General features: G+C 44.3%; 1 protein-coding gene across 2 annotated transcripts in view; it reads left to right on the forward strand.

Moving 5' to 3' along the window:
- pde4a (phosphodiesterase 4A, cAMP-specific) overlaps positions 1 to 15,000 on the forward strand; it is a 66,735-nt gene that overhangs the window by 26,773 nt on the left and 24,962 nt on the right. Inside the window, exons 1-6 of one of the 2 annotated variants that reach the window (XM_014203951.2) lie at positions 8,489 to 8,824; positions 11,544 to 11,747; positions 12,342 to 12,378; positions 12,561 to 12,631; positions 14,245 to 14,294; positions 14,711 to 14,823. In XM_014203951.2, the coding sequence (XP_014059426.1) occupies positions 8,598 to 8,824; positions 11,544 to 11,747; positions 12,342 to 12,378; positions 12,561 to 12,631; positions 14,245 to 14,294; positions 14,711 to 14,823 (702 nt within the window). In that variant the 5' untranslated portion in view covers positions 8,489 to 8,597. Of the gene's footprint in view, positions 1 to 8,488; positions 8,825 to 11,543; positions 11,748 to 12,341; positions 12,379 to 12,560; positions 12,632 to 14,244; positions 14,295 to 14,710; positions 14,824 to 15,000 lie in introns of those variants that run through there. The other variant, XM_014203950.2, reaches the window with a different exon arrangement.

Here is a 15,000-nt window from a genome sequence, read left to right on the forward strand (position 1 = left end):
CAGCAATTTTCAAGTCTTGCCATAGATTATCAAACAGATTTAAGTCTGAACTGTAACTTGGCCACTCAGGAACATTCACTGTCTTCTTGGTAAGCAACTCCAGTGTAGATCTGGCCTTGTGATTTAGGTTCTTGTACTGCTGAAAGATCAATTAGTCTCCCAGTGTCTGTTGGAAAGCAGACTGAAACAGGTTTTGGTATACAATTTTGCCTGCACTTAGCTGTATTCCATTTATTTTATCCAACAAAACTCCCTTGCTGGTGACAAGCATACCCATAACATGATGCAGCCACCACCATGCTTGAAAATATGAAGAGTGGTACTCAGTGATGTGTTGTGTTGGAGTTACCCCAAACTTAACGCTTTGTATTCAGGACAAAAAAATGCATTTCTTTTCAAATTTTTTGCAGTATTACTTAAGTGCCTTGTTGCAAACAGGATGCAAGTTTTGGAATATTTGTTATTCTGTACAGGCTTCTTTCTTTTCACTTTTAGTATTGTGGAGTAACTACAATGTTGTTGATCCATCCTCAGTTTTCTCATATAACAACCATTAAACTCTGTAAATGTTTGGGGTACAGAGATGGGGTAGTCATACAAAAAAAATGTTAACCACTATTATTGAACACAGAATGAGTCCATGCAACTTAATATGTGACTTGTTAAGCACATTTGTACACCTGAACTTATTTAGACTTATTTAGGCTTGTTTAAAGTGGCTAGTGATACATTTCATCAAGATGGCAAGATGCAGTAGATGTTATACTGTACTCTATACCATCTACTGCATCTTGCCATCTTGATGTAATGTATCACTAGCCATTTTAAACAATGCCACTTTATATGTTTCATACCCGACATTACTCATCTCATATGTATATACTGTACTCTATACCATCTACTGCATCTTGCCTATGCCGTTCGGCCATCACTCATTTATATATTTTTATGTACATATTCGTATTCATTCCTTTACACATGTGTGCATAAGGTAGTTGTTGTGGAATTGTTAGGTTATATTACTTGTTAGATATTACTGCATGGTCGGAACTAGAAGCACAAGCATTTCGCTACACTCGCATTAACATCTGCTAACCATGTGTATGTGACAAATAACATTTGATTTGATTACTTATTGACTCAAGACATTTCAGCTTTTCATTTTCTATTAATTTGTCCCCGCCCAAAAAATTACACTGACATTATGGGGTATTGTGTGTAGTGACACAAAATCGAACAAATTCAGCGACACAAAATCTAAATTCAGGCTGTAACACAACACAATGTGGAAAAAGTAAAGTGGTGTGAATACTTCGAAGACGCTGTAATAGTTGAGACATCGTTTACCGTGTAAGTCGCTCTGGATAAGAGCGTCTGCTAAATGACGTAAATGTAAATGTAAATTACAAGAGGAACAGTCATCATAATTGATGATGCGATGGTCATTTCATCAGACGGTGCCAAGGTTTTGTTGAAAGGAAGCATATTTCACAGCGACGTGCAGACAATGAGTTTAGGTAGAGTTAAGGATGGAAGATAAACGGAAAAATGACTGTCGATTTATTCTCTACCTCGACAAAGTTTCTCAGAGAGTTGGAGTAACTGATGTGGTGATGCTAATGCGGTGGGATTGGTGGCTTGGGGGAGAATACAGATGTTCTGGACAAAACCACACAGCAACAGAGACACAACTACACAGGAGGAGGAACAGCATGGGGCTGGGAGCGGTGTGCTTGTGTAATACAGTGTTATGGGATCTGTTAAATTTACAACCGCTGGATTTGTACAATGCATTATACATTCTGAGTGCTGCCAGGTGCTAATCTAGCAGACCTGGATTTAAGTACTATTGTAATTATATGAAATGCTTTAGCTGGGTTGGATTGAGCTTGCCTGGTGCCATGGAACTAATAGAATAGTCGCAAGGCTGCATACCCCGTCAATCTGGCACTTCAGGCAGGCTAAAGCAAACGCTTAAAGTATTTGAAAGATTTAGAATAGTATTTGAACCCATCATTCCTTCAGACTGAAGTGAGCCTATGGCTTCACACTACATTTGATTGATGAGACTGAATATCCACTAGAGCGCGTCTCTGGATTGAATGAAAGACACCACTATCCACCGGGGGTCAGTCGGCCGAGTGATTGTCTGTGGAATCAATTGTAGCTACTACAATATGTCATCCTTAAGCTTAAAGGTGTCTGCGTGTTGCCTTGCTAAAACTCTACAAGGCTCCAGTACAGTGGCTCTCTGAGTCAGGCCCCTCTGGATGGTGTCGCTGATCCTGTGGGCAGGATTATGGCTCTGTAATCCTCTGGCTGTTATCTGACCAACCGCATGCAGCACAGTGGACGGGGGAACTCTCTCCCTCTGTTCTCTCTCTCTCGCTGTCTCAGATGGAGCCGGCCGGCCAGTCAGGGCATCGCTGGGATGACCAGCTGACCAGCCTGTCACTCTGTAGAGAGAATCCCCTCTCTCTTCCTCTTTAACTACTCTCTTTATCTCGCTCGTTCTCTCTCACTCTCTCTCTCTCTCTCGCTCTCTCTCTCTCTATCCCTCTTTCTCACCCCTTCTCCTCTACCCCCGACCCCCCTGCTTGCATTGCGGTGTCCCCCTGCCCTGTGTGAGGCTGGGACGGCCAGATGCCCTCCCTGATCCAAGGGTGGCGCAGCGCCAGGCTCCAGCCAGGCCAACACTCTCCTCTTCTCAGAGGGCTCAGAGCTCAGGCAGTTGGGCAGGGCAGCAGTGTAAATGTTGGCCTTTAAAACACAGCCAGGGCAGGCAGGTCTGTGTCATGGCACCGTGAACTGGCGTGAAACAGAGGGCATGCTGGGGCAGGTAGAAATGGTGAGAGGAGAGGGTGTGTTGTTGTTGGCTTGGCCATCTCATTTGAAATGTGCTTTGAGTTGAGTCGGTGATGGGCGTTCTAGCCTGATATGAACACATGCCCCTGCTCTGCTGCAACAGAGAGTGATAGCTGCTCTGTAATAAAAGCCCTATTACCCTGCCTCATCAGTTGCTGATTCAACATTCAGTTCGGGATTCGACCGTAGCAATAAATACAGTTGTGTTTGTACGATGGGGCCTTAAAAGTAGCCCCTCCCTTCCTTTCCCCCACACTCCCTCCCTCCACTCTCCCCCCACGCATGTAGCAATCAGGCAGGTGCTAAACGCCTGGGTGAGGCAATGCACGGAGAGAGATTGACATAGCACGTGGAAATTAGCATCTGTGCTTGGCTTGGCAGAAAAGGAAGCGGAGGCAGGAAATCACTCTCGTCCCCCATTCAGGCTGAGGGTAGGCCTGGGCAGCGGGGGGGAGGAGGCAGGTGGGATGGAGTGGTTGAGGAAGGTTAATCATTAACTTGTGGAGAGAGAGGATAAGAATGAGCGGGATAGAGGGATCGATTTTGGAAAGTGACTTTAATAAATGAAAGCTCCAGCTCCCGTTCCTCCATCCCTCCCCACCCACCCAGCAGAGAGAGAGAGAGAGAGAGAGAGAGAGAGAGAGAGAGAGAGAGAGAGAGAGAGAGAGAGAGAGAGAGAGAGAGAGAGAGAGAGAGAGAGAGAGAGAGAGAGAGAGAGAGAGAGAGAGAGAGAGAGAGAGAGAGAGAGAGAGAGAGAGAGAGAGAGAGAGAGAGAGAGAGAGAGAGAGAGAGAGAGAGAGAGAGAGAGAGAGAGAGAGAATTGTGCTGTAGGAAACCGCTGATGTGGCAGCAGCTCTCCATCACACACACACACGTACACACTCATAAGCTCCAAGTGTGTTGTTAATATATAATCAATGGGAGGGGGGGTTCATTGGAAGGAGTGAGAATGTAAATCTTTCTTGTCCATTAAGGACGCTCAGGTTTAATTAAACTAATCAGCACATTGACTCAGGCTTCAAAGCCTTTCAACGCTGCGTTATTAATGGACTATAATCAAATTCTCCCCCTTTGTTATAGAAATGTGTTGCATAGAGAGGAGGGTTAGGAGTATGGCTGCAGAGCAGGGAAAATGCTTTAGATACTCATAGTATTAGGGAGCAGCATATTCATTAGATATTCATTGCAAGAAAAGCCTAGATAGAACATCATCTTGATTTATCAATTCAATAAGACAAGCCGCTTACAGCACCTGCCAGTACAAAGGTCCCTACTCAGCCATAATACCATTGAGCTGAGCATTTTATAGTATTTGCTCAAGCGATGAAGGTGGTTAGGTTTCCCATGGCAATGAAAACATATCCAATAGTCATGCAATTTGAACTGGCAGTAACTGCCATCTTGTTGCTGTGTCCATTACTGTGCTTGTGTCTAGTGTGAGATGTGTTGACGCTATGCTACGTCACCTACCAACTGGAAGAAGTAGAAAAACACGGGTGAGCTACATGATGAACTGCCATTTTAATTAGCCAGCTCCTCTCTCGCTCTCTCTCCTCATTGAGCTGTGAGGGTTGTTATCTTACAAAGGAAGGAGTCGCCCAGCTGGCACACATCCCTTTTCCTGTGAGACCTCTGATCATCATGCCATTGTCCACAGTCCTCCTCTCCAGGGGTTCTGTTATCACATAATGAAAGAGAAGTAGCTGTCCACAGTCATCCCATCCAAGTTTCATTGTCACATGCACAAGTACAGTGAAATGCTTAACTTGCATGCTCTACCCAACAGTGCAGTAATCCAATATCAAAACAGTGTAACTATAAAACATAAAACAAAAACACATGTAGAGTACCAGTCAAAAGTTTGGACACACCTACTCATTCAAGGGTTTTTCATAATTTTGTACTATTTTCTACATTGTAGAATGATAGTGAAGACATCAAAACTATGAAATAACACATATGGAATCATGTATTAACCGAAAAAGTGTTAAACAAATCAAAATAGATTTGAGATTTGAGATTCTTCAAAGTAGCCACCCTTTGCCTTGATGACAGCTTTGCACACTCTTGGCATTATCTCAACCATCTTCATGAGGTAGTCACCTGGAATGCATTTCAATTAATAGGTGTGCCTTGTTAAAAGTTAATTTGTGGAATTTTTTTTCCTTCTTAATGCGTTTGAGCCAATCAGTTGTGTCGTGAAAAGGTAGGGGTGGTATACAGAAGATAGCCCTATTTGGTAAAATACCAAATCCATATTAACAGCTCAATTAAGCAAAGAGAAATGACAGTCCATCATTACTTTAAGACATGAAGGTCAGTTGCAAAAACTATCAAGCTCTATGATGAAACTGGCAGGAAAGGAAGACCCAGAGTTACCTCTGCTGCAGAGGAAAGTTCATTAGAATTACCAACCTTAGAAATTGCAGCCCAAATAAATGCTTCACAGAGTTCAAGTAACAGACACATCTCAACATCAACTGTTCAGAGGAGACTGCGTGAATCAGGCCTTCATGGTCAAATTGCTGCAAAGAAACCACTACTAAAGGACACCAATAAGAAGAAGAGACTTGCTTGGGCCAAGAAACCCAAGCAATGGACATTAGACCGGTGGAAATCTGTCTGATGAGTCCATATTTGAGATTTTTGGTTCCAACCGCAATGTCTTTGTGAGACGAGTAGATGAGTGGATGATCTCCACATATGTGGTTTCCACCGTGAAACATGGAGGAGGAGTGATGGTGTGGGGGTGCTTTGCTGGTGAAACTGTTGGTGATTCCTTTAGAATTCAAGGCACATTTAACCAGCATGGCTACCTCAGCATTCTGCAGCAATACACCATCCCATCTGGTTTGCGCCTAGTGGGACTATCATTTGTTTTTCAACAGGACAATGACCCAAAACACACCTCCAGGCTGTGTAAGGGCTATTTGACCAAGAAGGAGAGTGATGGAGGGCTGCATCAGATGACCTGGCCTCCACAATCACCCGACCTCAACACAATTGAGATGGTTTGGGATGAGTTTGACCGCAGAGTGAAGGAAAAGCAGCCAACAAGTGCTCAGCATATGTGGGAACTCCTTCAAGACTGTTGGAAAAGCATTCCTCATGAAGCTGGTTGAGAGAATGCCAAGAGTGTGCAAAGCTGTCATCAAGGCAAAGGGTGGCTACTTTAAAGAATCTATAATATATAAACTTTTTTGGTTACTACATGATTCCATATGTGTTATTTCATAGTTTTGATGTCTTCACTATTATTCTACAATGTAGAAAAACATTTTTTTTAAGAAAAATCCTTGAATGAGTAGGTGTGTCCAACCTTTTGACGGGTACAGTATATGATAAAGAAAACATGATAAATAACAAATAAGATAGGAAGCTATGTACAGGGACAGTGCCAATACCAAATTGACAATGTGCAGGGATACTGGAGTGTTTGCGGTAGAAAATCACACTGTGTTAGGGTGTGTGTGAGTGTGTGTGTGTGTGTGTGTGTGTGTGTGTGTGTGTGTGTGTGTGTGTGTGTGTGTGTGTGTGTGTGTGTGTGTGTGTGTGCACATGCATGCATGTGTGCTGTGTTTGTTCACACAAATTCACACTGTGAAATGTTGTGTCCAGCTTTATTACTTAATAACTGATCATTTGATTATTGACTTTTTACAAGCATCGACCCCCTGCAGCTTTTAATTGCATTCATCATAATGAGTAGGAATCCTTCAGCAGTCAGAGATGTCAGATCAGAGCAATGTTCCCATAGCCCATATTTCATAAAGGACTGTTCATGCGTGACTTAAGAGGGCTCTGCTCAGACGGGTCCCTTGTGCCCCACAAACAAATGGGATCTGAGCTCCCCTCTACCATCCTGCTGGTGCCTTCTTGTTTTTCCTTCATTATTCTGGGGTGAGTCACTGGAAGAGAATGACAGAGAGAGAGAGGCAGAAAGGGAAAGGAAGGGTATTGAGAGACAGCAGACAGTGACAGTGTGGGAGGAGAGAGAGAGAGAGAGGAGGGGGAAATGGGTGGTTGACAAGGCATCTCATCTCTATAGTGTTCTGCTCTGTGGATAGTCTTTGTGCTGCTATCTGCCTTGTCTAGTCAGCCTAGTGGTATGTAGAATTCATGCACTGGGATTTACCTCTGCTGCTGCTGCAAAAACAAAGAACAGATACACACAAACTCACTGTTGTACACATGCACATACACAAGCGTTCATGCATACATGCAGATAAACTCTTCTCTTGTCTCTCTTCTTTTTGTCAGAAACAACACACACACACACACACTCTGATGTGTATGCAGATACAGTACATTTTAAACTTCATAAAATGATTTTCTCGGAGTAGGGGTCTGTTTGTGTAGTAGCTCTGTACTTGGTCAGTAGGCCTATATCTTTCTGTGTACTGCAAAGGTCAAAAGCTTGGCTGTTGGCTTGGCTGTTGATGTTAAAAAAGAATGTTTTGGAAACAAATCATGCATGCTCTTGTAAACAGTTCCACAGGCCATGAGTCACTCCTCCTTCTCTTCTCCTCTGCCCTTCCCTCCTTTTTCTCTTTGACTCCTCTCTCTCTCTCTCTCTCTCTCTCTCTCTCTCTCTCTCTCTCTCTCTCTCTCTCTCTCTCTCTCTCTCTCTCTCTCTCTCTCTCTCTCTCTCTCTCTCTCTCTCTCTCTCTCTCTCTCTCTCTCTCTCTCTCTCTCTCTCTCTCTCTCTCTCTCTCTCTCTCTCTCTCTCTCTCTCTCTCTCTCTCTCTCTCTCTCTACTGCCAGTGGTCTGTTGCTGCTAGAGAAATGGTGAGCAGTGAGATAAGAAGAGAGAAAGAGAGCACACGCTTGAAGCAGGGGAGGTGAAGAAAGTAAAGGAGAAAAGAACAGGCAGAGAAAGCAAAGAAAGGGAGAGAGAAAGATTAGGAAACGGAGCAGCGGACCGACCGGCGTCGGTATGTCCTCCAGGTGGTGTGGGTGTGAGTGAGACATCAGGCAGACACCCGGGCAGAGTGGCAGCCACAGTGTCCCTGAGGGGCCTGGTCGGCGAGGACAAGTACAGCGAGGCAGGAGGAGGACACACAGGGAAAGTATATGAACTCAGACAGAGCGATAGAGAGTGAGAGCTGAGCTAGTGAAATATCAGAAGCCCTCTCCTGAGAGTGGCCCTGTTCAGATAGCTGATAGCTGAGAGAGAGGCTGTGGGTTACAGCTGCACCGCCGCCCTTCAGTGACAGAATAAACAAAAACAAACCTACACAGGAAGAACAAACTGCTGAGAAACAGGGAACAAAGTGGTGTGGAGGTGAACACAAGATGTGAGCAAACGCAGCAGTACTCCAGGGCTTCAGGATCAAAGCTCGAAGACTTCAACTGAACGTGGACTCTGAGGATTGGGACCAGGAATAAAACTACAGGATTAGGGTCTGTTATCAAGGGCTTTCTGACTGGCAGGATTGTGTGCTGGTGTGTGCAGGAGAACTCTCTTTGTCTGGGACGTGAGCTGTGCTACTGAACCGTGGAACAAGGCGGGGGGTGGGGAGCGTAGGAGGGAGAGCGACTGACAGACCGATTGGGAGGTTGAAGTGTTGGCAGTAGCAGACAAAGTTTGATAGACAGAGTATTTTCTGGCGGGAGGGAGGGAGGGAGAGAAGAAGAGAGAGAGAGAGAGAGAGAGAGAGAGAGAAGAAGAGGGAGAGAGGGATGGTGGTTTCTTCCGTCAGTCCTCTCCGTCGTGCCCAGAGCTTCCAGAGATGAGTCAGAGGAAACTGACACGACAGATGAATCTGTGGGAGACCCCCGAGGGGTTGACCACGCCCAGCCTGACCCCCACCTCTCCCTACGTCTCCTCCGCTAACTCACCTGTGTCCCCTGATCAAGACCACACTCGAGGACATGGGAATTCTGTGTTTTTCCGCCGTATGAAGCTCAACCGCAGTATAGAGCGCAGACGGTCGTCTCAGTCCCACCTTCCTCTCAGGTATTCATGGTGTTCAAGTAGCCATGCCCATTATCAGGCCCTGTGATGTGTGTGTGTGTGTGTGTGTGTGTGTGTGTGTGTGTGTGTGTGTGTGTGTGTGTGTGTGTGTGTGTGTGTGTGTGTGTGTGTGTGTGTGTGTGTGTGTGTGTGTGTGTGTGTGTGTGTGTGTGTGTGTGTGTGTGTGTGTGTGTGTGTGTGTGTGCTTGCGCGTGTTTGGTTCCATAAAGAGAAACCCCCCTCTAAACCTAAGAAGTATGTTTCTGTGTACACTTTGGCTAAACTCTCACTAAGCTTCTGTTTGACTGGATCTCTTTGAGATTACTCCTAATCTTGTGTTTGGGGTCATGTGGTTGTCTGTAACGCTAGATTGGTATGGTGCTCTTGTGTATATATGCAGATCAGCTGTCCTGGGCTGAACTATTGTTAATACATGTCTGTCTCTCCTTCAACACGGAATGTATTTTATTTTTTGGTGGGGTGGAGCAGCTTTAATATTGCAGATAAATTGTAGCTTCCATCAAAGTTATTGTCTGCATCATTTCCAATCCCCCACATACACTGCTCAAAAAAATAAAGGGAACACTTAAACAACACAATGTAACTCCAAGTCAATCACACTTCTGTGAAATCAAACTGTCCTCTTAGGAAGCAACACTGATTGACAATACATTTCACATGCTGTTGTGCAAATGGAATAGACAACAGGTGGAAATTATAGGCAATAAGCAAGACACCCCAGTAAAGGAGTGGTTCTGCAGGTGGTGACCACAGACCACTTCTCAGTTCCTATGCTTCCTGGCTGATGTTTAGGTCACTTTTGAATGCTGGCGGTGCTTTCACTCTAGTGGTAGCATGAGACGGAGTCTACAACCCACACAAGTGGCTCAGGTAGTGCAGCTCATCCAGGATGGCACATCAATGCGAGCTGTGGCAAGAAGGTTTGCTGTGTCTGTCAACGTAGTGTCCAGAGCATGGAGGCGCTACCAGGAGACAGGCCAGTACATCAGGAGACGTGGAGGAGGCCGTAGGAGAGCAACAACCCAGCAGCAGGACCGCTACCTCCGCCTCTGTGCAATGAGGAGCAGGAGGAGCACTGCCAGAGCCCTGCAAAATGACCTCCAGCAGGCCACAAATGTGCATGTGTCTGCTCAAACGGTCAGAAACAGACTCCATGAGGGTGGTATGAGGGCCCGACGTCCACAGGTGGGGGTTGTGCTTACAGCCCAACACCGTGCAGGACGTTTGGCATTTGCCAGAGAACACCAAGATTGGCAAATTCGGCACTGGCGCCCTGTGCTCTTCACAGATGAAAGCAGGTTCACACTGAGCACATGTGACAGACGTGACAGAGTCTGGAGACGTCGTGGAGAACATTCTGCTGCCTGCAACATCCTCCAGCATGACCGGTTTGGCGGTGGGTCAGTCATGGTGTGGGGTGGCATTTCTTTGGGGGGCCGCACAGACCTCCATGTGCTCGCCAGAGGTAGCCTGACTGCCATTAGGTACCGAGATGAGATCCTCAGACCCCTTGTGAGACCATATGCTGGTGCGGTTGGCCCTGGGTTCCTCCTAATGCAAGACAATACTAGACCTCATGTGGCTGGAGTGTGTCAGCAGTTCTTGCAAGAGGAAGGCATTGATGCTATGGACTGGCCCGCCCGTTCCCCAGGCCTGAATCCAATTGAGCACATCTGGGACATCATGTCTCGCTCCATCCACCAACGCCACGTTGCACCACAGACTGTCCAGGAGTTGGCGGATGCTTTAGTCCAGGTCTGGGAGGAGATCCCTCAGGAGACCATCCGCCACCTCATCAGGAGCATGCCCAGGCGTTGTAGGGAGGTCATACAGGCACGTGGAGGCCACACACACTACTGAGACTCATTTTGACTTGTTTTAAGGACATTACATCAAAGTTGGATCAGCCTGTAGTGTGGTTCTCCACTTTAATTTTGAGTGTGACTCCAAATCCAGACCTCCATGGGTTGATAAATTGGATTTCCATTGATTATTTTTGTGTGATTTTGTTGTCAGCACATTCAACTATGTAAAGAAAAAAGTATTTAATAAGATTATTTCTTTCATTCAGATCTAGGATGTGTTATTTTAGTGTTCCCTTTATTTTTTTGAGCAGTGTATATTGTTTTAAATATCTCAATATCAATTCATTCCTGGGAAACAATAAGTACCTTGGTGAGATTGTTTTAAGTTAAAATGGTCAAAAAGATACAAAAATAGCTACTTTGCAAAGAGTAATTTCTCAAGCAAGAATTTTGCTAGGACTGTCTGTCTGGGAGTGGTCTGAGTGGGGAGGGGAATACTAGGTGTTATTGGCAAAGAGGTTTGGAACTCTCTTTCTCATTGGTCTGTTACCTAATTTGCAGTCTGGTGATGTCACCAGGCAGGTCAAAACTTCTTCCCACCTATAGTTGCAAAATTCCAGGAACATTCAATACATTCAGTGATTTTCCCAAAATAGAGGTTGGAGGTTTCCCGGAATCAGGAGAGAATCAGCATGAAATCCAGACTCCTCACACAGGCAGTTTCAGGCTGTCTTTTTAAACAACTCTTACACTAAAATGGCATTATCATCATTTCTAACAAATTCACAGATTTATTCCAACCTCTTAGTGTGTAAATATGTATAAAACACAGGAAAATACCTTTAATGAAGCATTGATCCAGACAACTTCCCTGTCTCTCTCACTTTGTCTTTCAGTTTTGACTCAGAGAATGGTCCGTCGGCCGGCCGCAGCCCCATGGATTCGCAGGCGAGTCCTGTGCTGGGGCTGCACCCCTCCTTTACCACAGAGGGGTGCAGGAGTCGCGGGGAGCGCAGGGAGTCCTTCCTGTACCGATCAGACTCCGACTATGACATGTCCCCCAAGACCATGTCACGCAACTCCTCCATCAACAGCGAGGGGTGAGTATCAAACCTGGGCGGGGTTTGAACTTATAAGACTATTCCATTGGTTCCATTGCATCAGGCAAACTCAATCAAGCCCAGCTAAAGTACTGTGCTAATTGAACCCTGGTTTGGTGAGTAGGTACCCCCTTACAATCTCCACTTCCTGTGTTCATCACATGCCATCAAAACCACCTTGGCTAATCCACATGGTTAAAACCCCTCTGAGTGAAAGTAGCCTCACTGACACTCCAGATTGCTGCAACACTATACATTACTCACTATACAATCACAATCAGCCGACTTGGCATTTATGATTATTATGATTATGGCAGTATTATGCTAATGTTCATACTAAAATCTTTTTCGCTTCACAGCGGTGTAATTTGTCTTGGTCTGCTTCCATTTCAGAAAGATGCTTTTTGGTCAGAACCAAAAATATTTTCTTTAGATTCAGAAGGGCTATGGAAACCATTGATTCACAAATATATATCCGGTATCTGCTAATGTAAACTGTCATAGAGGTTACACTTCAGCGATAGCTCTCAATCTGTCCTGCTGACTTTACTGTCATCTCCTTCCTTTGTTCATTTTCTATCTCTCTTTCTACAGGCATGCAGAAGATCTCATAGTCACCCCTTTTGCTCAGGTAAGCACCAGCTCAGCAGTTTGTTGATGAAGTAGCGAACACTTCAGCCTTCCTGCCTAAAGACAGAACATGCAGTAAAGAACTTGAAAGGGGCTAAACTGAATATGTAGTGAATTTGTCTCGCTCCGCTCTCTGCCCCTCTCCCCGCCGCCCCCACCACCCACCGTCCGTCCGTCCCCCAGGTGTTGGCCAGTCTACGAACTGTAAGAAGCAACTTCACCATCCTCGCCAATGTCACGACACCCACTAACAAGTCAGTAGCATTCCGTCAGCCACGTTACCCTTTCAACCCCTCTTAATGTGGTCACATCTCTCTTCTCTATCGAAGCATGAATTATATCTTCCCACTGTTTCTATATTGTAACTGTGCAGTCCTTATTCTCACTGGAATATGAAGAGTTTATTTCCAAAACACTATATCAACCAATTTTTCACATTTGTGTTTTTTTCTCATCAGGAATGATTAATTGTGGGTACCTTCATGTGTGTGGAAAATATTACTGTTCTCAGATGTTTCCTTAATAGTTTTTAGATGTGTATGAAAATGTTTTTTTTTTTGCAAAACGCTATATATCCATTGTTTAGCTGGAATGGAATGTTCGTGCCCTGTATATTTGACTGTGATATGTGGTTGTCTCACCTAGCTACTGGGTCTTAAGATGAATGCCTTACTATAAGTCGCTCTGGATAAGAGCACCTGCCAAATGACTCAAATGTTAAATGTAAATGTTTTATATACAGATATCATATTACTGTATTGAATTATTATAATAGTTATTTTTTATTATATTGATGTCAGAAATGTATCATTAGTACATTTCCTTATAAAAAAATGTAGTTATTTGTTACATTTGACTGTGTAAAACCAAACAGTACTCCTTATTTCTCTGAGAATGAGGCGGATATATAGAATTTTGCAACAAAAAATAGATTATTATTTGTCTCTCTGAAATGAAACAATCAAGTGATAGATTGAAACAAATACATGTCTGTCATTGAACAACCAAATGCCATGATTAGATAGTGAAAAACACCAATCTGTTTCATAATTTCGGTAAACAATAACAATTCATTTACCAACATTTCTGAAAATTGATATTTAGTGTTTTTGAATGAAACTCTTCATATGTAGTTTTAGTAAATATCACATTTCTTCCTTCTATTTTGTCAGAATTGTGTCATATATCAGTAGGCTATAATGTGGCAATACTCTCATCACATTGTGTCTTTATCGTGTTCTGCTGAGATCATCATGTCCCCAGTGGAAGTCCCTGACTGACTGAAAGACTCGCTGACTACGACTGACAGACTGACAGATAGACTGACTGCCTGACTACCTGACTGACTGGGTATTCACAAGGATAGAAGTGGTCAATAATGCTAAATATATCCTCCTTTGTAATGCAAGAAACAGGCAGAGCATGAGTTGGCAGGCTTTTTTAGCAGTACGTCAATATGAGCAGTAACAATGCACCATGGAATTATCTAGAGCCATAATTAGTGAGCATGATGCTCTCAGCTCCAAACAGAATCCTCCCTCACTAGACTGCAAGTTGAACCTCTATGTAGAGAAAGAGACAGCTGAGAGCTGAGAGAGCCTCGCTTAAAGGAGGCATTGTTTTTAATGTTATTGGCTACAACAATATTTCAAAAGACTGCGATGCAGATCTATGCAAATAGTTTATGATTCCTCACAAATGTTATTGTCCATAATACAGATGAGGTTAAATATGTTTGCTTATCTATTTCCAGTGTTATGTTGTTATACTACACAATTCATGCCCTATACAACCGTAATGTTCTTAGAGTCCAGTAGAGAGCACACTATCATTTCCTCTGATGCTGTAATGATCTATATGTCCACAGGAGGTCACCAGTGACAAGCCAACCCACTGTTCCTCAGGCAACACTCTCTGGTAGGTTTCTTTAGTCGCTACTGATTGGGAACACTCTCCCACACAACTCACAGTGTTTTGGTAGTGTGCACTCAAGCTTCCAAAAACTCATAAAAAATGCACCGATATTAATAGGAGAATTTGCAGCACAATGGCCTGTGGCTTTCTCAATAATGGATACCGATTGGCTGCATTTAATTGCAGATGATTTCAATAATAAGTGTCAATCTGGAGTCTCAACTGAACAATTCTATGAAATGACAAATGTAGCAATTTGACTGATACAGTTCAAGAGAACACACAGATGCAGAGAATATGACCCGGTACACAGACCATTATATTATGATACACTATATTATATCAACGCTGAGAGACCGGTTATAATAATACACACAGCACATTAATGCCACCCTCTCCTTTCCTGTGTATGTGTGTAGATGAGACGTACCAGCAGATGGCCAGGGAGACTCTGGCTGAGTTAGACTGGTGTCTGGACCAGCTGGAGACCATCCAGACCCACCGCAGCGTCGGTGACATGGCCTCCAACAAGGTACTACCACTTCCACCAGTACCATTACCCTACACCATCACTACCACTAGCCCATACCACTACTACCACTACCCTACACTACCACTATCACTACCACTACTACTACCACTACCACCACCCTATACCACCACTACCACTACCACCACCCTACACCACCACTACCACTACTACTACCTC

Source organism: Salmo salar, chromosome ssa06, assembly GCF_905237065.1.
Source record: "Salmo salar chromosome ssa06, Ssal_v3.1, whole genome shotgun sequence".
NCBI lineage: Eukaryota > Metazoa > Chordata > Actinopteri > Salmoniformes > Salmonidae > Salmo > Salmo salar.